Raw genomic sequence first — 26,269 nt, forward strand, 5'->3', positions numbered from 1 at the left:
GGAATCCACTGGCAAGTCACCATTTCTTGGTGCATATGGTTTTCATCCCCAATTCTGTACTTTCAAAGAGGGGGGGTCTTCTGGGGTTCCCGAAGAGGAACGGTTTTCGTCATCTCTTTCATCTGTATGGCAGAAAGTGCAAGCTAATTTGAAAAATATGGGAGGTAAATATAAATGCATGGCTGATAAGAAACGGTCGCTAGGTCCGGACCTAGGTGTGAATGACTATGTGTGGTTATCTACTAGGAATATTAAATTACAGGTTCCCTCTTGGAAACTGGGTCCTAGGTTCATTGGTCCTTACAAAATAGTAGCCATCATTAACCCCGTGGCTTTTCGCCTGGAGCTATCTCAGACTTTTAAAATTCATAACGTCTTCCATAAGTCGTTACTCAAAAAGTATGTTCCACCTCTAGAACCATCACCGCTGCCACCCCCTCCTGTTATTGTGGATGGTAATCTAGAGTTTCAAATATCCAAAATTGTTGATTCTCGTCGGGTCCGCCGCTCTCTTCAATATCTGGTGCATTGGAGGGGTTACGGTCCCGAGGAAAGAATGTGGGTTCCAGCGTCTGAGGTAAACGCCGACAGGTTAGTTCTGGCTTTTCATGCCTCTCATCCTGAGAGACCTAGTCCTGAGTGTCCGGAGGCCCCTCGTGGAAAGGGGGGTACTGTCACGAGGATGTCAAGAGCCACGTCTGACTCCGTTATACCCGGGGTCAGGAAGTCGCAGCGGGTGGCTGCTCGTTCTATGTATAAAGATAGTGCTGTTTCTTAATGGTAGCTTTCTGGGTTTGCCTTGCAACCCTTTTTGGCTCACTCAGGGATCCGTAGCTTCTTCTCCTCAGCTGTTTCTTGTCCAGCAATCCCAACCTCCTTATATTCCCCTCTCCCGCTTCTCTGGTTGCCAGATATAGAGCTTCCTGCCTGGACTTCTATACTGACCCACTGGAGCTGAGTAGCTGTGATCCCTGGTTGTTGTTCCAGAGCGTTACCCTCCGGATCCCTGTTGGGCTTTTGTTGTCTGCTGTTGTCGCCCACCTGGGATTATATGTTTTGTCTGTATTGTCTGTCCTCTCCTTGGTGTTTTCCTTTAGTGTCAGTGGTGTGGACTAGTGATCCCACCGCCCTGTTCACTATCTAGGGCTCATCTTAGGGAAAGCCAGGGTTTAGGCACGTGATCGGCGTACGGGTGTGGAACCCATCTAGGGACGTCAGGGCAGTCAGGTGCCAGCCTCAAGGTGAGTCAGGGGTCACCACCTTTCCCTCTCCCTTGGACAGGGCCTTCCCATTTCCCTCCCTTTGCGTGATGCCGGTCATGACAGTGCATGTGCCATCTCTCTTCCTGTTCACCAGAGCAGGAACAGAGAAGGGATACAGCCCGTGCACACTGCACCCGCCATCTCCTCATACAGCTGATCCGCGGGGGGGAAGGGGGGGGCGGGAGTCGGACCCCCGCCCATCTAATATTGGGAGACCTGTCAGTGTTATTTCTCTCGGTGTGCCTGCACGTATCTATCTATCTATCTAATTTGGAGCAGTGTATCAACCTACCTGACCATTGATCAGAACCAGAACAATTATCAGTAGTAAGAGCCCGGAGAAGCCCTTTAATATAAGTAAAAGTGACTTCCCATGTCGCTGCTATGGGGCCCATGAGATGAGGACTAGCCTTATCATCCTTTCCTATAAATAATTGGGCACAGGGTTCTTTCTCAGTACCGCAGCAACCTTGGCCACACGTGAGGAAGAAGTTGCTTTAGGGTCATGAATAAGGAAGGACCAGGGCTGGTCAGCCAGAGGGAATTATAGAAATACAAAGTAGAGGAAGCTGAGGGCCGTAATTGTAGCTTCTGATATATACTGGATGGGTTGGGATCTGTGTTCAGACAGACCCTGGGGCCATGTGTAGGGGTGGACTTTGATGTGGCGATTTATTGTGTTGCACTGAGATATTTGGCTCTGCTAGGGCGGTATTTTGTGCCGCAAAATGGTATTGCTGGCCCCGCCTATTTGTGTTAGCCCTGCCTTCTGTCAATTTGGACCCACCTACAACAAGAGGCTACTTTCCGCTTTTTTTTTCCAGGGCCCACTTTAAGTTCTCAGTCCGCCCCTAGTGGTCATGTGTGATAATCGCCTGGCCGGGGTGATGTTAAGGCGGTCTCCTGAGATATTGCTGTTATATTGGATCATGGATAAAATACTTCAGCTCCAAGTGGACGGTCTGGCTGCTGTATAAAGGACCCTGGAGTCCTCCCACTCCAGACCAGCTCTCTCTTGTATCTATCAATCCATATGTCTATATCATATCTATTATCTATCTGTTATCTAATCTACCTATTATTTATCTATCTATATACTTACAGATCTATCTAATATCTGTCTGTCTATCTACATTATATGTCTATGATATATCTATCTAATATCTATCTATCTATCCCCTATCTATCTATCTATCTATCTATCTATCTATCTATCTATCTATCTATCTATCTATCTATCTATCTATCTATCTATCTCATATCTATCTATCTCATATCTATCTATCTATCTATCTATCTATATATCCCATATCTATCTATCTATCTATCTATCTATCTATCTATATATCCCCTATCTATCTAATATGTATACACTGCGTGCAGAATTATTAGGCAAATGAGTATTTTGACCACATCATCCTCTTTATACATGTTGTCTTACTCCAAGCTGTATAGGCTCGAAAGCCTACTACCAATTAAGCATATTAGGTGATGTGCATCTCTGTAATGAGAAGGGGTGTGGTCTAATGACATCAACACCCTATATCAGGTGTGCATAATTATTAGGCAACTTCCTTTACTTTGGCAAAATGGGTCAAAAGAAGGACTTGACAGGCTCAGAAAAGTCAAAAATAGTGAGATATCTTGCAGAGGGATGCAGCACTCTTAAAATTGCAAAGCTTCTGAAGCGTGATCATCGAACAATCAAGCGTTTCATTCAAAATAGTCAACAGGGTCGCAAGAAGCGTGTGGAAAAACCAAGGCGCAAAATAACTGCCCATGAACTGAGAAAAGTCAAGCGTGCAGCTGCCAAGATGCCACTTGCCACCAGTTTGGCCATATTTCAGAGCTGCAACATCACTGGAGTGCCCAAAAGCACAAGGTGTGCAATACTCAGAGACATGGCCAAGGTAAGAAAGGCTGAAAGACGACCACCACTGAACAAGACACACAAGCTGAAACGTCAAGACTGGGCCAAGAAATATCTCAAGACTGATTTTTCTAAGGTTTTATGGACTGATGAAATGAGAGTGAGTCTTGATGGGCCAGATGGATGGGCCCGTGGCTGGATTGGTAAAGGGCAGAGAGCTCCAGTCCGACTCAGACGCCAGCAAGGTGGAGGTGGAGTACTGGTTTCGGCTGGTATCATCAAAGATGAGCTTGTGGGGCCTTTTCGGGTTGAGGATGGAGTCAAGCTCAACTCCCAGTCCTACTGGCAGTTTCTGGAAGACACCTTCTTCAAGCAGTGGTACAGGAAGAAGTCTGCATCCTTCAAGAAAAACATGATTTTCATGCAGGACAATGCTCCATCACACGCTTCCAAGTACTCCACAGCGTGGCTGGCAAGAAAGGGTATAAAATAAGAAAATCTAATGATATGGCCTCCTTGTTCACCTGATCTGAACCCCATTGAGAACCTGTGGTCCATCATCAAATGTGAGATTTACAAGGAGAGAAAACAGTACACATCTCTGAACAGTGTCTGGGAGGCTGTGGTTGCTGCTGCATGCAATGTTGATGGTGAACAGATCAAAACACTGACAGAATCCATGGATGGCAGGCTTTTGAGTGTCCATGCAAAGAAAGGTGGCTATATTGGTCACTGATTTGTTTTTGTTTTGTTTTTGAATGTCAGAAATGTATATTTGTGAATGTTGAGATGTTATATTGGTTTCACTGGTAAAAATAAATAATTGAAATGGGTATATATTTGTTTTTTGTTAAGTTGCCTAATAATTATGCACAGTAATAGTCACCTGCACACACAGATATCCCCCTAAAATAGCTAAAACTAAAAACAAACTAAAAACTACTTCCAAAAATATTCAGCTTTGATATTAATGAGTTTTTTGGGTTCATTGAGAACATGGTTGTTGTTCAATAATAAAATTAATCCTCAAAAATACAACTTGCCTAATAATTCTGCACTCCCTGTATATTAATCTATATATCCCATATCTATCTATCTATCTCATATCTATCTATCTATCTATCTATCTATCTATCTATCTATTATCTATCTATCTATCTATCTATCTATCTATCTATCTATCTATCTATCCCCTGTCTACCCATGTACAGTATCTGCCTCATCTTACAGTATAGTGCCGATCACCACGTGCAGTGATGAGGTGAAGCTATGTACTGGGAGCTGCAGCCCTCCAGTGTCTGATAGAGGAATCAGCCCCGCCCCCAGCACAGCCCGGCTCCTCCCCTCCGCCTCTGCGTCACACTGATCCCGGAAGTGTCTGCAGACTGTGCTCAGCACTAAGGTAGAGGGGAGCTCGTGCAGAGACCTGTGTGCCAGGCAGGTAATGTACCACACGACCAGCTGCAGCTTCTGCAGTGCCATATGTTTCTGTCCTCAAGTGTTGTGGGGGGGGGGTGAGTGCTCTCTTGCCCTCAGTGTGTATGGTTATACCTCTGTGACAGGTAGGGTGGCCACTGGCTTCTCACAAGACAGCCGGACCTCACCGGCCACGCCCCTAACTGATAAACCACGCCCACATAAGACATTTCTGCGGCGAAGGTGAGCTGGGGGCAGTCCTGGCGCTTCTCTCCCCCTCAGGTGGCCATGTCTGCGGCTCTAGTAACTGACTGGGGGTGAGAGAAGCCCACGCTCAGACAGTACAAAGTCTGGCCACCCTAGTGACAGGACAAAGTCCATAGAGGGTTAATAATCCACATGCCTCCCAGTGTTTATGTTCCCTCAGTGAGCTGGAAGGACTGCAGGGGTTAAACCTGTCCATGTTCTCCTGATCCTGCTGCAGATCGAAGTTCATGCACGCTACACTATTAATAACACCTATTTAGAATATTTTTCTGAATCCCCCCCCCCCCATTATATTCACTTGTAAGGCCTGATCTGCACCATAAAGCTGAGTGTATATGTGTGTGTGTATGTCCGCTAAAGGAATCCGCACCGTCGCATTTACAATCACTAAATTTGGCACACAGGTACATCAGGTGTCCGGGGAGGTTTTAGACCGGGTCTCAGCTCTCTAGGACGTACCGTTCCTGAGATATTCCCAAAAAATGCAAATATGGCACATCACATGACCTACATTAGTCAATAGAAGCCTGCAGGTCTTTCTCTTCATATCCCAACTGCCATACACATGGTCACATGACCCTTATCCGCCAACAGAAGCTCGCAGGTCCTTAGTCTCCACATACACACAGTTTTACAGAAGGTTTCCATAACAACCCAGCCATTTTTCTTCACTGCTGCAGGTCAGCTTTAAAGGGGCAGGTCGCTGTGGATGACACTGTTAAGGGAGCAGAGTGATGTGGAGGCCACAGTTCAGGGGCAGTCAGGCCACTCTCAAAAGACGGACTTAAGAACTCCGCCATCAGGTCCCACTAAGCCACGCCCTTTCCCACTCCGCAGCCGACGGGGATTAAAAAAATGATGGTAAAAATCAACTTCTGTCAGCTACAGGGGATCGAGGGACAGTGACTTTCTCCCTGCAGCTCATGCTCAGACAGCACAATGCTGCTGTCTGAGAGTGAGCTGTTCAAAAAAACATCCCTTTGTTTATCCAGGCCCTGCGCCAGACGGAGGACAGGGAGTCTGAAAGCTAGACTGTCCGGCCTAAAACCAGACCTCTGGCCTCCTTAGGGGCGGGCGCTGTGGAGGTCTCTATTAAGGGGACAGGGAACTGTGGAAGTCACAGTTAAGGGGACGGTCCGCTATGAAGGTCAGTGTTTAGGGGCGGGGTGCTGTAGAGGCCACTGTTAAGGGGACGGGGTGTTGTGGAAATCACTGTTAAGGGGATGGGGTACTGTGGAGGTCACTAATAAAGGGGCAGCCACTGTGGAAGTCACTGTTAAAGGGACGGGCTGCTGTGGAGGTCACTGTTAAAGGGACGGGCTGCTGTGGAGGTCACTGTTAAAGGGACGGGCTGCTGTGGAGGTCACTGTTAAAGGGGCGGGCGCTGTGGAGGTCTCTGTTAAGGGGACAGGGAACGGTGGAGGTCACAGTTAAGAGGACGGTCCACTATGGAGGTTAGTGTTTAGGGGCGGGGTGCTGTAGAGGTCACTGTTAAGGGGGTGGGTGTTGTGGAGGTTACATTTTAAGGGAATGGAGCTCTGTGGAGGTCACTGTTAAGGGGGCGGGTTATTGTGGAAATCACTGTTAACGAGACGGGGTTCTTTGGAGGTCACTAGTAAAGGGGCGGCCGGTGTGGAGGTCACTGTTAAAGGGGAGGGAAACTGTAGAGGTCACTGTTATAGTGGACACTGTCGATATCTTTTAACGACACACACAAACATGAAATGAAATAGATTAAATATACCCGTGCAAAGCCGGGTCCTTCTGCTAGTGCTATCATACACTGCTCAAAAAAATAAAGGGAACACTTAAACAACACAATGTAACTCCAAGTCAATCACACTTCTGTGAAATCAAACTGTCCACTTAGGAAGCAACACTGAGTGACAATCAATTTCACATGCTGTTGTGCAAATGGGATAGACAACAGGTGGAAATTATAGGCAATTAGCAAGACACCCCCAATAAAGGAGTGGTTCTGCAGTTGGTGACCACAGACCACTTCTCAGTTCCTATGCTTCCTGGCTATTGTTTTGGTCCCTTTTGAATGCTGGTGGTGCTTTCACTCTAGTGGTAGCATGAGACGGAGTCTACAACCCACACAAGTGGCTCAGGTAGTGCAGCTTATCCAGGATGGCACATCAATGCGAGCTGTGGCAAGAAGGTTTGCTGTGTCTGTCAGCGTAGTGTCCAGAGCATGGAGGCGCTACCAGGAGACAGGCCAGTACATCAGGAGACGTGGAGGAGGCCGTAGGAGGGCAACAACCCAGCAGCAGGACCGCTACCTCCGCCTTTGTGCAAGGAGGAACAGGAGGAGCACTGCCAGAGCCCTGCAAAATTACCTCCAGCAGGCCACAAATGTGCATGTGTCTGCTCAAACGGTCAGAAACAGACTCCATGAGGGTGATATGAGGGCCCGACGTCCACAGGTGGGGGTTGTGCTTACAGCCCAACACCGTGCAGGACGTTTGGCATTTGCCAGAGAACACCAAGATTGGCAAATTCACCACTGGTGCCCTGTGCTCTTCACAGATGAAAGCAGGTTCACACTGAGCACATGTGACAGACTTGACAGAGTCTGGAGACGCCGTGGAGAACGTTCTGCTGTCTGCAACATCCTCCAGCATGACCGGTTTGGCATTGGGTCAGTAATGGTGTGGGGTGGCATTTCTTTGGAGGGCCGCACAGCCCTCCATGTGCTCGCCAGAGGTAGCCTGACTGCCATTAGGTACCGAGATGAGATCCTCAGACCCTTTGTGAGACCATATGCTGGTGCGGTTGGCCCTGGCTTCCTCCTAATGCAAGACAATGCTAGACCTCATGTGGCTGGAGTGTGTCAGCAGTTCCTGCAAGACGAAGGCATTGATGCTATGGACTGGCCCGCCTGTTCCCCAGACCTGAATCCAATTGAGCACATCTGGGATATCATGTCTCGCTCTATCCACCAACGTCACGTTGCACCACAGACTGTCCAGGAGTTGGCAGATGCTTTAGTCGCGGTCTGGGAGGAGATCCCTCAGGAGACCGTCCGCCACCTCATCAGGAGCTCGCAAAGGCGTTGCAGGGAGGTCATACAGGCACGTGGAGGTCACACACACTACTGAGCCTCATTTTGACTTGTTTTAAGGACATTACATCAAAGTTGGATCAGCCTGTAGTGTGTTTTTCCACTTTCATTTTGAGTGTGACTCCAAATCCAGACCTCCATGGGTTGAAAAATTTGATTTCCATTTTTTAATTTTTGTGTGATTTTGTTGTCAGCACATTCAACTATGTAAAGAACAAATTATTTCAGAAGAATATATAGTTAATTATTTTTGTGTTCCCTTTATTATTTTGAGCAGTGTATATGCTGACTTTGCCATAGACTTTCATGGGCAAATGTATGTCAAAGAACAGTCCATTTGGCACGTGTTTGGAGTCCCGGCTGTATTATGAACAGCTTCTTTCAATACAATGATTTGCAAAAAAAAAATGTTTTCAGCGTGTTTGAAGCAAAACCAGCCTTTACACTTAAAAGGTATTCTGGTTATGGGGGGGATAACTATTAGACCGGGGAGGGGGGGGTCCTAGTCCTACCACTGCACATCCTGAGGCTCTTTGATCTCTACAGACATCCTAATAAGGGCTCGTGCACACGACCGTTGCCTGTTTTGCGGTCTGCAAATTGCAGATATGCAAAACACAGATACCGGCCTTGTGAGTTCTGTATTTTGCGGACTGGAACGTCCGGCCCCCGTTTTTTTCTTGTCCATAATGCGGACTACAATAGTACATGTACTGTCTTTTTGCGGAACGGTCGTTTCCATTGTTTTTGCTCCAAATTCTGGAAAGTAGCTATGTTATAAGATGATTAGGGTCCATTCACACGTTCGTAACTGTTTTGCGGTCCGCAAATTGCAGATCCACAAAACACAAATTCCGGCTGTGTGTGTTACGCATTTCACGGACCGCACATGGCCGGCCCCATGATAGAAAAGCCTATTCTCGACCGCAATTGCGGACAAGAATTTAGGACATGCTCTATCATCTTTTGCGGCCCCGATTGAAATTAATGGGTGTGCACCCGTTCCGCAAAATTGCAGAAAGGATGTGGACCCAGAACTACGGACACATGAATGGATCCTTTTTCTACATTTATATCCGTTCCCTTTCTGGACATTCACAGGTTGGTAATATCTAAATCAATTGGTAAGCGTGCTTTCCACAGAAAATGCAGATACCACACGTCTGTGAAAAACTTAAATGTGAACGAGGCCTTAGGTTCTACACAGTCACGTGTTATTTGCATCCTGTCTCAGACAAATCACGTGGAAAAAAAATAGCGTGTGACTATTTTAGAGATTGACTGTAAAAAAAACATTGCAGATAGGTTACAGCACCTGCAACCACAAATCTAACAGGGTTGGATTTTTGGTGACCTTTGCTGTAATTCGTGCCATAATCTCATCCATAATGGATTTACTAATGTGTTTGTGCCTAGAATCTGTCTAGAAAATGGTGCAAATTTCCACAAGTGTGGTGCAGTGTGGCGCATCAAGGGTTTCTCCAGTTTTATTCACCAGTTGCTTTCATTTTGTTCCTTCTACATAATAGTAAACCATGTTGTTAACGGTATGGCCTCCGTCTCTCCCTATTCCTAATTCTTCTTTCCCTTTGTTTATTGCTCGCTGTCAGGGGTTACGGCCACCGCAGCAGCGCTACAGCTGTAGCCGCGCTTGCGCAGTGTCTTCCGTTCCTTGAACTGGGCTGTGGTGGCCGGTACCATGGAAGCGAGCATATTCACGCATGCCCGCCACCTCTCTGCTTCTTTATAGAAACCAATTAACCAGAAAATCTGAAAATGACTTAAACATGTAATTGACTGCATTTATCGTACTATGACTCAGTTCATCCGAAGGGAAATAAGATCCTACAATATCAAGCTCTTGGTACCGTGGTCTGTAAGAAAATGCATCCAAATTAAAAACACATATCAGATTAAAATGACATTACCTCATAGTCCCTATTTAGGCCTCTTGGTTGCAAAGTATCCAAAGTGTGGATCCAAAAGGCTTCTCTTCTAAGCAGAAGCTTCTTTAAGTCACCTCCCCTTCTTGGCTGATGTACCCGTTCTATCACCTGATATTTTAACTGAGCAATTGAATGTTTTTGAGTGTGGAAATGGTGCAGGATCGGTAGTAGCAGATTTTTCTTACGTATAGTGGATTTGTGTTTGCTGATACGGTCTTTTACCATCTGCATTGTTTCCCCTATGTACAGCAGGCCACAGGGGCATCAAATAAATCACATTTTGGGTATCGTATGTGTAGTAACCCTTGATCTAATATGATTTACCTGTATGTAGATGATAAACGTATTGGCCCTTTTGTACATTACTACATTGCATACAGCGCAGACAGGGAAATGTTCCACTTTTTTGACATCTTAGGGTTTGCTGTATTCCTTCTTTTTCTGTACTACCTATATCCGCACGTACCAACTGGTCCCTCAAATTGGGGCTACGCTTGTTGCAAATAAGTGGTGGATTTTTAAATTCTTCCACCATTGGATATGATTTGCCTAAAAGGTGCCAGTGTTTACGTACTATATTGTCGAAATGGTGATTGTAAGGGTGGTACTTATGTACAAATGCTATTCGATTGTTCTTTTTATTCTTTACATTGGGAACCGACTGATCCTTCATATTATTTTCAGCCTCTGACAGCACTTTCTCAGGGTTAACCCCTTTGTAAAAACCTGGTTTTCATTTCCTCCATCCTCACATTCTGAGTGTTGGGATCTGAGACTATCCTTTTAATCCTCATGAACTGTGATTTGGGGATGGCTTTTTTAAGAGAAATCAGATGCGCACTCTGTACAAGTCGGTACATAAATATCCACCCCTCTGCTTCCTCACCATTACATCCAAAAAATGCACAGAATTCTGGTCATAAGTGATCGTGAATTTCAACTCACTCCATATGTTATTCATATATTCGAAAAATAGCAAGAGGGGCTCGAGTGGACCCGCCCATACGCAAAAAAAAGGCATCAATAAATCTTTTCCAGACTACTGCAGACTCCTGAAAGTACTCATTAGTATAAACATAATGTAGTACATTACTACATTGCATACCGTGCAGACAGGGAAATGTTCCACTTTTTTGACATCTTAGGATTTTCTGTATTCCTTCTTTTTTTTGTACTACCTATATCCGCACGTACCAACTGGTCCCTCAAATTGGGGCTTTGCTTGTTGCAAATAAGTGGTGGATTTTTAAATTCTTCCACCATTCTCAACTGCATGATACTTCTCTGAGAAAGAACAATCCCAACGTACAGTACAGACCAAAAGTTTGGACACACTTTCTCATTCAAAGAGTTTTCTTTATTTTCATGACTATGAAGGCATCAAAACTATGAATTAACACATCGAGATTTGGGGTGAGCTGGACCGCAGAGTGAGGGCAAAAGGGCCAACAAGTGCTAAGCATCTCTGGGAACTCCTTCAAGACTGTTGGAAGACCATTTCAGGGGACTACCTCTTGAAGCTCATCAAGAGAATGCCAAGAGTGTGCAAAGCAGTAATCAAAGCAAAAGGTGGCTACTTTGAAGAACCTAGAATATGACATATTTTCAGTTGTTTCACACTTGTTTGTTATGTATAGAATTTCTCATGTGTTAATTCATAGTTTTGATGCCTTCAGTGTGAATCTACAATCTTCATAGTCATGAAAATAAAGAAAACTCTTTGAATGAGAAGGTGTCCAAACTTTTGGTCTGTACTGTATATCGGTTGTGGATGAAGGTGACTAGAGAGAAGGGACTATGCTAAGACTGGCAGATATGGGTTTGCGATTAAAAAGTAACTTTACCCCTCCTAAAAGCCATCAATCATCTCGTGGAAACTTTTGTACATCTAGTAACTATGGAAACACAACATACGCTGGAGATGGCTAGAAAAGGTGACTTACATTTGAAACAAAATATAACAATGAAAGAAAGACAGGCTATACATGCTTTGATGAGTGATACATCATTGATTATTAAACCCGCCGACAAAGGAGGTTCCATTGTAATAATGGATAAAGAGAAATGTGAGCTTAACCGCCAACTCTCGGATACTGCAACTTATAAAGATGCTCGATCATAATCCTATATACCAGATAAAAACGAAGATCATGGATGTGGTGACGGGTTATAGACATCGGGGAGTTGTTGATGAAAAGTTATGTGATTTTTTTTTTTGGTCAGCCGTTGACCAGTGCTTTATATCCTTCCGAAGGTACACAAAACCTTGATAAACCCCCCTGGACAACCGATTGTGTCTTCGGTCGATTCTGTGTTGTCACCTTTAGCGATAGCTTTGGAGAAAGCACTCACGCCACTGGTGAAGGACGCCGCCTCTTTCTTGTTGGATACTTCACATTTCTGACAAGTGATCAGGGAATGTCCCGGAAGATTGCTGGTTTGTGACTATAGAAGTGGTCAGTCTGTACACGTCTATTGAACACAGTAAAGGTATAGAGGCGGTGATATCGATGTTACAGTTCAGCAATTATTCTGTTGAACAGCAGCAATTTTTTGTTGACTTATTGAGGTTGGTCTTATATGAAAATTACTTTGTTTGGTGAAAGGTTTTCCTGCAGCAACGGGGTACGGCGATGGGCGCGAATGTGGCCCTGCCCTATGCAAATATGTTCATGTCATCTTTTGAGGAGCATTATGTTTATACTAATGAGTACTTTCAGGAGTCTGCAGTAGTCTGGAAAAGATTTATTGATGCCGTTTTTTTGCGTATGGGCGGGTCCACTCGCACCCCTCTTGCTATTTTTTGAATATTTGAATAACATATGGAGTGAGTTGAAATTCACGATCACTTATGACCAGAATTCTGTGCATTTTTTGGATGTAATGGTGAGGAAGCAGAGGGGTGGATATTTATGTACCGACTTGTACAGAGTGCGCATCTGATTTCTCTTAAAAAAGCCATCCCCAAATCACAGTTCATGAGGATTAAAAGGATAGTCTCAGATCCCGACACGCAGAATGTGAGGATGGAGGAAATGAAAACCAGGTTTTTACAAAGGGGTTACCCTGAGAAAGTGCTGTCAGAGGCTGAAAATAATATGAAGGATCAGTCGGTTCCCAATGTAAAGAATAAAAAGAACAATCGAATAGCATTTGTACATAAGTACCACCCTTACAATCACCATTTCGACAATATAGTACGTAAACACTGGCACCTTTTAGGCAAATCATATCCAATGGTGGAAGAATTAAAAAATCCACCACTTATTTGCAACAAGCGTAGCCCCAATTTGAGGGACCAGTTGGTACGTGCGGATATAGGTAGTACAAAAAAAGAAGGAATACAGCAAACCCTAAGATGTCAAAAAAGTGGAACATTTCCCTGTCTGCGCTGTATGCAATGTAGTAATGTACAAAAGGGCCAATACGTTTATCATCTACATACAGGTAAATCATATTAGATCAAGGGTTACTACACATACGATACCCAAAATGTGATTTATTTGATGCCCCTGTGGCCTGCTGTACATAGGGGAAACAATGCAGATGGTAAAAGACCGTATCAGCAAACACAAATCCACTATACGTAAGAAAAATCTGCTACTACCGATCCTGCACAATTTCCACACTCAAAAACATTCAATTGCTCAGTTAAAGTATCAGGTGATAGAACGGGTACATCAGCCAAGAAGGGGAGGTGACTTAAAGAAGCTTCTGCTTAGAAGAGAAGCCTTTTGGATCCACACTTTGGATACTTTGCAACCAAGAGGCCTAAATAGGGACTATGAGGTAATGTCATTTTAATCTGATATGTGTTTTTAATTTGGATGCATTTTCTTACAGACCACGGTACCAAGAGCTTGATATTGTAGGATCTTATTTCCCTTCGGATGAACTGAGTCATAGTAGGATAAATGCAGTCAATTACATGTTTAAGTCATTTTCAGATTTTCTAATTGATGTCATGATTAAGTGATGGGGATTAGGTGTTTATATAAATGTATATGCTGTTATTCAGTATCATGGAGTTGAGGAAGGCTGGATGGGCCGAAACGCGTCCTGTATATCTACTTTATTATATGGAATAAAACAATATCATGGATTGAAAAATCAACACGTCTGCTGGGATTACTCTTTGAATTATTTGATGGGGGTTGCCCCTTCCCGTGCAACGTAATTGGAGGATCACGAGCTGTCTGATTTGCGCTTTGATTTTTTTAGCCTTAGGCCTCGTTCACATTTCTGTGTACATTTGGCATCCGTGAAAAAAATCTGTCCATTTTTTTTTTTATCTGTGAAGATATACGTGTTTGGTCCTTGTGTACGTATTCCCATACACTGCTCAAATAAGAGTGTTTCCTATTAGTGGCCAATGAAAAACAGACCAAACATGGATGCCATCCGTGTTTTTTCAAGGACCCATGACAATAATGGGCTTGTTTGGTCCGCTTCACAGACCAAAGTAGTGCATGTCTCAGATTTTTTTTCACTGTCCCATGGTCAATAAAAGAACACTGATATGTCAACAGACACATTAAAATGAATGGGTACGTTTTCTTAATTTTGAATGAGGCCTTACACTGTTTTTAATGATATTACTATATGATTAGTAAATCTACCCGCTGTCTTCAGTTATTACAGAAAATGGATCTCTTGTATGTTCAGTTCATAAAATTCTCCATTTCCAAACACAATGTGGAGGCAGTAAACACATTTCTGGCCGTGTATGCTTGTAATAGATCAGTAAATCCAATTTTACATAGTTGGAATTTGAGGCTGATATCGCTGCCGTAGAAGCCAATAGAGCTGCCATGGGTCATGCTGTGTTGGTGGGCCCAATGGGATCCGGACCATGGCCATGTGAGTTATTCTACATGCCTTTCCTTGCATACAGGGAATACTAGCTGGTGCTAAGCACTCTGCCCCATGCACACACATCCGCATGAAGCTAGCACTGGCAGCGCGGCACCCTGAGAGGCATGGCATGTTATCCCTCCAGGTAATTTTCAGCAATCTAGAAATAGCATAATCCATTACCGGAATGTGCCTCAGGATCTACAATAGAGTGATTTCAGCAAAACCCCTCGTCTTCCCCTTTTCTCAAGTCTTAATGCACTTAGTGACATATTCTGTGAAAAGAGGTGTCAAAAGCCTACTCAAAGCAAAGTTACTCACGTGCATTATATATTGTTTGCAGAGAAAAACTACTCACAAAGGATTCATGAAAAGTATTTAAATACTTTAATGATTGTAATGGGAGAATTAAAAGCCCTTTGTACTTTCTAGCGTGCACGCATGAACTAGTTATTGGTAGGTGGTGTCATGGCCTGGAGTCCATGTACAGTAAATAACGACTCCTGCCAGAATAATAGCAGCAACCTGTCATCATTCTGCCTTTAGTATGCCATGCAAAGAGCGGGTCTCTCAGGTTACATAGTTAATACAAATGATCAAGCTCAACCAAGGGATAGGTGGGGACGTGAATCCCAGAAGGAAGTGAGACTCAAATTTCTACACATTTTCAGCATTTATGTTTTTTACTTTTAAGAATTAGTCTAAACCCTTTTTGAAACTGTCCACTGTTCCTGCTGTGACCAGGTCCTGAGGAAGTCTATTCCACAGATTCACAGTTCTTACAGTAAAGAAGCTTTGACGCTTCTGGAGACTGAACTTTTTCCTCCCCAATCGGAGGCAGTGCCCCCTTGTCTTTTGAGCGCATTTTACATGGAACAGTTTTTCGCCGTATTTTTTGTATGGCCCATTTACATACTGGTATAGGTTAATCATGTCCCCCCTTAGACGTCTCTTCTCAAGACTAAATAAATTCAATTCTTTTACTATTTCTTCATAACTAAGTCCCTCCATGCCCCTTATCAGTTTAGTTGCTCTCCTCTGTACTTTTTCCAGCTGTATTGCGTCCTTTCTATGTACTGGTGCCCAGAACTGAACTGCATATTCCAGATGAGGCCGCACCAACGCTTCGTAAAGTGGTAATATTATATCCCTCCCCTGCGAGTCCATCCCTCGTTTAATGCTTGACAGTATCCTGGTGGCCTTAGAAGCAGCTGATTGACATTGTAGGCTGTAATTTTATCTACCATCTACAAGGACACCCAAATCCTTCTCTATAAGTGACTCTCCCAGTGCTACATCACCTAGGACATATGAAGCACAGAGATTATTACTACCAAGATGCATAACTTTACATTTGTCCCAGATGCTCTTCATGTTTCTCCAAATACTCCCACAATGGCTCTATCCGGTCACTTCTGTAAGAGTTTCTAAAACAGCCGAGCATGTACAGTACCTATGGAGAAGTCCATACTCACCTGCTCCCCGCCGCTCTCTTCCAGCTCCTTGGCTTCCTTCATTGTTCTTCCAGTTCCTAACTGTATACCTGTATAACTGGTGTCACATGCACTGCCACAGCAAATGACTGGCCTCACTAGTAACGTGTTCCCAAGCAGAGTGTCACTGCTGGGTCACGTGCCACTTGGAGACACATGACCTATGCGACCAGTCATCAGCTGTAGTAACACACGTGACCCTGTATGTCCTAAGGTTTACAGACGGGGATCGGAAACCGAGTGAGTTGAGCCAGAACATTGGGGAGCAGGTGAGTATGATTTCTTTCACAGGTACAGCAGGCTGAGGTTGAAATTTAAAAAAGTAAAAAAAAAGATGGGAAATCCTTTAAAGGGGCTGTGCAAGAATGGGGGTGGGGGATTTTGGCAACCCCTCTACTTGGCTGGACTTGTAAAGGGCTTGTGTGACTTGTGTGGAAAAGTCCTGTCTTGCCAGAGGAAGGAGGCGTTTTGCTGCAGTAAGCAGTGCTGTAGGAATTTTTCTGGAAGCTGGCTTTATTTCTGACTACTTGTATATAACATTTTCTATATTTCACAAGGTATGCCCCCTTGTTTGCCAAGTCTTTGTGCTGTCCAGAGGACTTGTCCATAAAATGGCCGCTGATAGAGGGTCATGTGACTAGGCAGATCTTGTCCATGTGATGCCTCCTCCATTCTGACGCACTGTATCTGCACTAAACTCCCAACAGTGCAAGTGCACATGGCAGTTACAGTATTTGAACACATCGCATGGAGGTGATTTGCTTGGTCACATGACCCTCCATCAGCAGCCATATTGTGGACAGCATAAGACTTAAATAAGGGGGCATACCTAATGAAATAAAGGAAATGGTGCTGAATTTTAACAAAGGCTATATTAGTAAGTGCCATATAGTCATCCTACATACAAATTGGTCAGCAGTAACCAGAAAGTGGCCAACCCCAATAAAGAATCAAGATCTTCCTTTAAGTTTATGGCAACTCTGTGCTGGAGTTTACTATAAGATGTTCATGTAATGTGCATCTTTGGTCTTTGCGTCTTTTACAGCCTAGAATGAATGGAGCGGTGCCATCATGGCAAGATTTCGTAGAAGAACCTGTATCACCTTAGCAGTTTTTCTTTTCATTGTTTGTGCTGTTATGATGGGCTTGAAGTCACTGAGACCAGAAACAGCTACTTTTGGAAATCCTTTTGGACTCGGCCTCTTACCAGAACTTCAGAAAGTCACCGCATTAGATAAAAATTCAGGCAGTAAAATGACTAGCCAACAACACACCAAAGAGCATGAAGATAGAATTCCTTCACCTGAACCTGGTGACCTGGACACAGACTTACCTGCTCCTAATTATGACTTTCATGTTTTTTATTACACCTGGTATGGAAATCCTTCATTTGATGGAAAATATATTCACTGGAACCATGAGAAGCTGAAACATTGGGATGCCAAGATTGCGAGCAATTACCCAACTGGAAAACACAATCCTCCTGAGGACATTGGATCTAATTTCTATCCAGAATTGGGCCTGTACAGTTCTAGGGACCCTAGCGTTCTTGAAGCCCACATGAAGCAAATGCGATCAGCAGCTATAGGTGAGGTCGTAAACCTATGATGTGTGTGTGTGTGTATAGCTATATATAATATATATATATATATATATATATATATTTTTTTTTTTTTATGTGTTAATGTTCTTCAGAGTTTTGACCTACTTATTACCAGTACAGCCGTTGTTCTGTACATTGGCATGTGCTCAGTACAATGAATAGGGAGCAGATTTTTCAAAATTTCCTGTTCTTTTTCTTGCATTTAGTCTAATAACAATTTGAGTTCTACCATATGTTTGTTTTTGGTGCTATTAATTTTAGCAGTTGTTCATTTTGAATATAGTCAGATTGGCACATGAAGTAAGGACAATAGATTGACACATGAAGTAAGGACAATAGATTGGCACATGAAGTAAGGACAATAGATCTTCTGTGCCATTTTACATGCCTGCATATTGTAAGTTTGTTTATAGGGAAACTGCTTAAAACTGATATTTGCAATATGTCCCAGTAAAGTTTTTCATGTGTCAGCATGATACAGACTTGTCCTTTTTATTACATTATCTCTTTGCTCAACATATCCCAAAATCAAGGTGCGAGATGACCAGCTTTTAAAAAAAAGATAAACATAATTTTGTCACACTGTGTCACAAGATGTCTATCCTAACTGTTTGTGTGTGGCCACCCAGTGGTTGTGATCATGAGGACAGGGGCCCCATACTCCGTTAAGCCCTCACCCTGCTGAATGAACAGAGTAGCAGGTCGGAAATGCTTTCAGCTGCTCTATTAATTTCTATGAGAGTTCCCGGAAATACCTTAGCACTCGGCCATCTCCGGAACTCCCATAGAAATTAATGGAGCAGCTGAGTGCATGCCTGACCAGCTGCTCTGTTCATTTCGGGAACCTCCACAGGGTACAGGGCCCCCGTTCTCATGATCAGTGGGGACTCCACCAATATTAATATAACCAGAATACCCCTTTAATATGTTTTGTGTAAATTTGGAATCCTTAAAGGGGTTGCCCGGGGCTTTTAATATTGATGACCTATCCTTACCTTCATACAGCTGAGCGGCAGGGATGTTGGACCCCTGCCGATCCGATATTTATGACCTATAAGGAGGATAGGTCATCAATATTAAAAGCCTGGAGAACCTCTTTAAAGCGGTTTTCCGAGATTTAAATACTGATCAGTGGGGTTACACCGAGGACCCCCCCTCCCCCAATCAGATGTTTTGAGGTCAGTAGCGGTGCGGCCTTCTCACAGCTTAGCCGAGAGGCCATGTGATGTCACGTTCATCTGCCATGTGGCATAGGCACAGCTCAGCCCCATAGAAGTGAATGAGTACGATACCAAGCACAGCCACTATACAATGTACGGCGCTATGCATAGTAAGTACAGAGATGGCTGTGGTGCTCACAGGAGTGCCGGAGATTTCTTAACCCCTTAAGGACGCAGGAATCGGGATTCCGGCGCCGCGGGAGTTAATCGGAACGGGATGCCGGCTGAAATCATTCAGCCGGCATCCCGTAACAATGCAGGGGGGGGGTCATTTGACCCCCCCGTATCGATGATAGCAGAAAACCGCAGGTCAATTCAGGCCTGCGGTTTTCTGCGTTTCCGGTCCATTCGGGTGTCCTGTGACCCGATGAACCGGAAAAAGACTCCGATTGGTGGCGTAATTATACACCACCTATCACAGTCCGAGGATTTGGAGAGGCGGTGCTGGCCCTGGTGCTGAACACTGCTGTCCAGGGTGCTGATTGGTGCGCGGGAGAGAGGCGCAAGATTCAAACTTCCTGCGCTCCTCTCTCCCCTCCTCTTCTGCACGAGCACCCGGCAGCATCGTCCAGCACCAGCTCCTGAGTCCCCCTAATCGATATCCATCACCCTCCTGCACCCATCGCCACCCAGGTAGGTTAGGGTCAGTGAGGGAGAGGCACCGTTAGGCAGGGAAAGAAGGGAAAAGTTAGTTAGGAAAAAAAAAAAAGCACTTTTATTCAAAACTTTCTTTGATCCATCTATCAGACCCCAGACCCCCCCCCCTGCCACTTGATTCCCACAGTGGGGTTTACTGAAATTGACTATTTTAGTTTTTTTTTCAGTAACCCACTGGTGAATCTGATGGTGGAGCAGACGAATCTGTACGCCCAACAGTTCGTCGCTCAAAACCCAGGCTCATTTTTGGCTAGACCCGGTGGCTGGACGTCCCCGGTTTGAGGCCACCCGGAAATGGCTGCATTATTCCGATAATGCAGCATGTCCACCCCAAGGTGATCCTGCCTATGACCGGCTGTATAAGATACGGCCGGCCATTGATCACTTTGGGGCCAAATTTCAGCAGGCCTACGTACCTGGAAGGGAGGTCGCGGTTGATGAGTCTCTCGTTGCGTTCAAGGGGAGACTCAGTTTCCGCCAATATATTCCCACAAAGCGGGCGAGGTATGGCGTGAAGCTATACAAAATTTGTGAGAGTACCTCAGGGTACACTTACAAATTTCATGTGTACGAGGGGCGAGATTCCCGGATTCAACCCCCAGAATGTCCCCCCACTCTGGGTGTTACCGGGAAACTCGTGTGGGACCTTATGTATCCATTGCTGGATAAGGGTTACCACTTGTACGTGGACAACTTTTATACCAGCATTCCCTTGTTCAGGTCCCTTGCCGCCAGATCCACGTTCGCTTGTGGGACCGTGCGGGAAAAATCAACGCGGCCTCCCTGGCTACCCCCTATAGGTACCTATCCCCAGGGGTGAGACCCGTGCCCTTACCAGTGGAAACTTGTTGCTGGTCAGGTATAATGACAAGAGGGATGTCCTTATGCTGTCCACAATCCACCGTAACAGCACCACCCCTGTCCCTGTGCGAGGTACCACGGCAACGGTCCTCAAGCCCGATTGTATCGTCGACTACAATCGGTATATGGGAGGAGTTTATCTCTCTAATCAAGTCCTCACGCCATATAACGCCATGCGCAAAACCCGGGCATGGTACAAAAAAGTTGCCGTCTACTTGGTGCAGGTTGCCATGTACAACTCTTTTGTACTATCCCGAAGCGCTGGCAGCACAGGGACATTCCTCCAATTCTATGAGGCAGTCCTCAAGGCCCTGATCTTTTCGGACCGGGAAAGAGCAGGCCGGAGTACCTCGGAAATTGGAGGCGCACGGATCGTCCCTGGCCAACACTTTCCAGGTGTGGTCCCCCATACTGGAAAGAAGGGACGAACCCAAAAAAAGTGCAGAGTGTGTCACAGGAGGGGGATACGGAAGGACATATAATCCCCAACAGTCCACTAGAGAACATAAAAAACTATGGCTCTCAGACTTTGGAGACACGGAAACAATTTTTTTCCCCCAAAAAAATATTAGTTTTAGTGCAGGCATCCTCAAACTGCGGCCCTCCAGATGTTGCAAAACTATAACTCCCAGCATGCCCAGACAACCTACAGCCATCAGCAGGGCATGGTGGGAATTGTAGAAATGTATTTTTAGGATGCCTGCTTAGTGTCTCCAAAGTCTGAGAACCATACATATTGGGCATCGTCGCGTGCGTAAATGTCGTCGCTATAAAAATAACTTTTGACCAAACGCCTCGGATGAACGGTGTTAAAAATATAAAATAAAAACGGTGCCAAAACACTAATTTTTGGGCAAAATTTCCATTTGAATCCTTTTTGCCGGTAATAAAGCAAGGGTTAACAGCCAAACAAAACTAAATATTTATTGCCCCGATTCTGTAGTTTGCAGAAACACCCCATATGTGGTCGTAAATGGCTATATAGCCGCACGGCAGGGCATAGAACGAAGGGAACTCCATATGGTTTCTGGAAGGCAGATTTTGATGGACAGGTTTTTTTTTTTACACCATGTCCCATTAGAAGCCCCCCCTGATGTAGCCTAGACTAAAAACTCCAAAAAAGTGACCCCATCTAAGAAACTACACCCCTCAAGGTATTCAAAAGTTACTTTACAAACTATGTTAACCCTTTAGGTGTTCCACAAAACTAAATAGCGAATGTAGAAACAATTTTAGAATTCATTTTTTTTGTTACATTGCCTGAAAAAGAGTAATATAGAGCAACCAAAAATCATATTTACCCCTAAAATAGTCCCAAAACAACAACCACCTTATCCCGTAGTTTCCTAGATGTTTCCTAGATGGGGTCACTTTTATGGAGTTTCTACTCTAGGGGTGCATTAGGGGGCTTGAAAGGGTACATGATGTCCTGCCGTTTAGCCAAATAGTAGTTTATGACCACATATGGGGTGTTTCTGCAAACTACAGAATCAGGGCAACCCATTTTGAGTTTTGTTTGGCTGTTAACCCATTTTTTCCAGTAATAAAGTAAGGGTTAAAATGGAAAATTTTCCAAAAAATAGAAATTTCTAAATTGTTTCTCCATCTGCCATTAACTCTTGTGGAACACCTAAAGGGTTAACAAAGTTTGTAAACCCAGTTTTGAATACCTTGAGGGGTGTACTTTCTTAGATGGAGTCACTTTTTTGAAATTTCTATTCTAGGGGTGCAACAGGGGGATTCAAATGGGACATGGTATAAACAAAACCAGTCCTGCAAAATCTGCCTTCCAAAACCCATATGGTGTTCCCCTCCTTCTATGTGCTACCGTTCGGCCAAACAGTAGCTTACGACCACATATGGGGTGTTTCTGCAAACTACAGAATCGGGGCAACCCATTTTGAGTTTTGTTTGGCAGTTAACCCTTGTTTTACTCCTGGAAAATTTTTATTATATTGGAAAATTTTCCAAAAAATAGAAATTTCTAAATTGTTTCTCAATCTGCCATTAACTCTTGTGGAAGACCTAAAGGGTTAATAAAGTTTGAAAAAACAGTTTTGAATACCTTGAGGGGTGTAGTTTCTAGAGTGGCATTTTTGGGAGGTTTCTATTATCTAAGCCTCACAATATGACTTCAAACCTGAACTGGTCCATAAAAAGTGGGATTTTGAAGATTTCTGAAAAATTTTAAAATTTGCTTCTAAACTTCTAAGCCTTGTAACATCCCCAAAAAATAAAATATCATTCCCAAAATGCTACAAACATGAAGTAGACATATGGGGAATGTAAAGTCATCACAATTACAGAGGTAGAGAAACTGAAACTTTGAAATTTGCTAATTTTTCTAAATTTTTGGTAAAAATTTTATTTTTTTTATGCAAAAAAATTTACTTTTTTGACCCAATTTTAGCAGTGTCATGAAGTACAATATGTGACGACAAAACAATCTCAGAACGGCCTGGGTAAGTCAAAGCGTTTTAACCCCTTAAGGACCGGGCTCATTTTCACCTTAAGGACCAGGCCATTTTTTGCAAATCTGACCAGTGTCACTTTATGTGCTCATAACTTTAAAACGCTTTGACTTATCCAGGCCATTCTGAGATTGTTTTTTCGTCACATATTGTACTTCATGACACTGGTAAAATGAAGTCAAAAAAATTATTTTTTTTGCACAAAAAAATACCTAATTTACCAAAAATTTGAAAAAAATTAGCAAATTTCAAAGTTTCAGTTTCTCTACTTCTGTAATACATAGTAATACCCCAAAAAATTTTGATGACTTTACATTCCCCATATGTCTACTTCATGTTTGAATTGTTTTGGGAATGATATTTTATTTTTTGGGGATGTTATAAGGCTTAGAAGTTTAGAAGCAAATCTTGAAATTTTTCAGAAATTTACAAAAACTCAATTTTTAGCGACCAGTTCAGGTCTGAAGTCACTTTGCGAGGCTTACATAATAGAAACCACCCAAAAATGACCCCATCTAAGAAACTACACCCCTCAAGGTATTCAAAACTGATTTTGCATACATTGTTAACCCTTTAGGTGTTGCACAAGAGTTATTGGCAAATGGGGAGGAAATTTGAGAATTTCATATTTTTGTCAAATTTTTCATTTTAACCCATTTTTTCCACTAACAAAGCAAGGGTTAACAGCCAAACAAGATTGTATCTTTATTGCCCTGACTCTGCCGTTTACAGAAACACCCAATATGTGACCGTAAACTACTGTACGGCCACACAGCGGGGCGTAGAGTGAAAGGTGCGCCGTTTGGTTTTTGGAAGGCTGATTTTTATGGACTGGTTTTTTGACACCATGTCCCATTTGAAGCCCCCTGATGCACCCCTAGAGGAGAAACTCCCTAAAAGTGACCCCATCTAAGAAACTACACCCCTCAAGGTATTCAAAACTGATTTTACATACGTCGTTAACCCTTTAGGTGTTGCACAAGAGTTATTGGCAAATGGGGATGAAATTTGAGAATTTCATTTTTTTGCCTAATTTTCAATTTTAACCCATTTTTTCCACTAACAAAGCAAGGGTTAACAGCCAAACAAGATTGTATCTTTATTGCCCTGACTCTGCCGTTTACAGAAACACCCCATATGTGGCCGTAAACTACTGTACGGGCACACAGTAGGGCGTAGAGTGAAAGGTGCGCGGTTTGGTTTTTGGAAGCCAGATTTTGCTGGACTGGTTTTTTGACACCATGTCCCATTTGAATCCCCCCTGATGCACCCCTAGATTAGAAATTCCATAAAAGTGACCCCATCTAAGAAACTACACCCCTCAAGGTATTCAAAACTGATTTTACAAACTTTGTTAACCCTTTAGGTGTTGCACAAGATTTAATGGAAAATAGAGACACAATTTCAAAATTTCACATTTTTGGCAGATTTTCCATTTTAATATTTTTTTTCCAGTTACAAAGCAAGGGTTAACAGCCAAACAAAACTCAATATTTATGGCCCTTATTCTGTAGTTTACAGAAACACCCCATATGTGGTCGTAAACTGCTGTACGGGCACACGGCAGGGTGCAGAAGGAAAGGAATTCCATACGGTTTCTGGAAGGCAGGTTTTGCTGGACTGTTTTTTTTGACACCATGTCCCATTTGAAGCCCCCCTGATGCACCCCTAGAGTAAAAACTCCAAAAAAGTGACTCCATTTTAGAAACTACGGGATAGGGTGGCAGTTTTGTTGGTACTAGTTTAGGGTACATATGATTTTTGGTTGCTCTATATTACACTTTTTGTGCAGCAAGGTAACAAGAAATAGCTTTTTTGGCACGTTTTTTTTTTTTTGTTATTTACAACATTCATCTGACAGGTTAGATCATGTGGTATTTTTATAGAGCAGGTTGTCGCGGACGCGGAGATACCTAATATGTATACATTTTTTTTTATTTATGTAAGTTTTATACAATAACTTCATTTTTAAAACCAAAAAAATGTTTTAGTGTCTCCATATTCTAAGAGCCATAGTTTTTTCAGTTTTTGGGCGATTATCTTGAGTAGGGTCTCATTTTTTGCGGGATGAGATGACGGTTTGATTGGCACTATTTTGGGGTGCATATGACTTTTTGATCGCTTGCTATTACACTTTTTGTGACGTAAGATGGCAAAAAATGGCTTTTTTTACAATGTTTTTATTTTTATTTTTTTACGGTGGTCATCTGAGGGGTTAGGTCATGTGATATTTTTATAGAGCCGGTCGATACGGACGCGGCGATACCTAATATGTATACTTTTTTTTTATTTATGTAAGTTTTACAGAATGAGTTCATTTTTGAAAAAAAAAAAATCATGTTTTAGTGTCTCCATAGTCTAAGAGCCATAGTTTTTTCAGCTTTAGGGCGATTATCTTGAGTAGGGTCTCATTTTTTGCGGGATGAGATGACGGTTTGATTGGTACTATTTTGGCGTACATGCGACTTTTTTGATCACTTTTAATACCTTTTTTGGGAAGTAAGGTGGGCAAAATTTCAATTTTCTCATAGTTTTTATTTTTTTATTTTTATGGCGTTCACCGTGCGGGGAAAGTAACATGACCGTTTTATAGATCAGGTCGTTACGGACGCGGCGATACCGAATATGTGTAGTTTATTTTATTTTTTTAATTTTTATTCAGTGATAAATGTTTTTTTTTTTATCTTAACTTTTTTCACTTTTTTTTACATTTTTTTGACCCAGACCCACTTGGTTCTTGAAGATCCAGTGGGTCTGGTGTCTGTATAATACAGTACAGAACAATATGTATTGTTCTGTACTGTATTTTACTTACACTGAACAGATCTGTGCTTTTAGCACAGATCTGTTCAGCACCATGGACAGCAGGACGCCTGAGCAGGCGTCCTGTTGCCATGGGAACCCTCCCCGTCTGCTCAGAACTTCGCAGACGGGGAAGGGTAAGCACGGGGCTGAGGGGGGCTCTCTGGGGGCTCTCTCCCTCTCCATCGGGGGGCTGCAAAGGCACAGCAGCCCCCCGATGGAGAGGGAGGGAGCTCCCTGACCGATGACAGTTAACTTTTTCCATACAGCGGTCCGTACGGACCGCGGTATGGAAAGGGTTAAACGGCTGACATCTTCACAGATGTCAGCCGTTTATACCAGGGTGCCAGCAATGTGCTGGCACCCTGGTACAACTACTAGAAGCCAACGATCGTTCATGGGGAGGCGGGCGGGGGATCGCGATCCCGCCTGCCGCACCGCCCGCCTCCCGCAACGCCCCCACCGCCTGCGACACCCCCC

The 26,269-nt window shown here is 43.6% G+C and overlaps 1 protein-coding gene and 1 long non-coding RNA gene across 2 annotated transcripts in view; one reads left to right on the forward strand and one right to left on the reverse strand.

The window, feature by feature from the left end:
- The window catches only part of LOC120998199, a 373,620-nt gene that overhangs the window by 202,290 nt on the left and 145,061 nt on the right, over positions 1 to 26,269 (reverse strand). The gene's annotated exons all lie outside the window — the stretch shown is intronic.
- MANEA (mannosidase endo-alpha) overlaps positions 4,502 to 26,269 on the forward strand; it is a 33,353-nt gene continuing 11,585 nt past the window's right edge. Inside the window, exons 1-2 of the mRNA XM_040428775.1 lie at positions 4,502 to 4,573; positions 17,221 to 17,763. Of these exons, the coding sequence (XP_040284709.1) occupies positions 17,247 to 17,763 (517 nt within the window). The 5' untranslated portion in view covers positions 4,502 to 4,573; positions 17,221 to 17,246. The remainder of the gene's footprint in view (positions 4,574 to 17,220; positions 17,764 to 26,269) is intronic.

This window comes from Bufo bufo, chromosome 4, assembly GCF_905171765.1.
Source record: "Bufo bufo chromosome 4, aBufBuf1.1, whole genome shotgun sequence".
NCBI classification, from domain to species: Eukaryota; Metazoa; Chordata; class Amphibia; order Anura; family Bufonidae; genus Bufo; species Bufo bufo.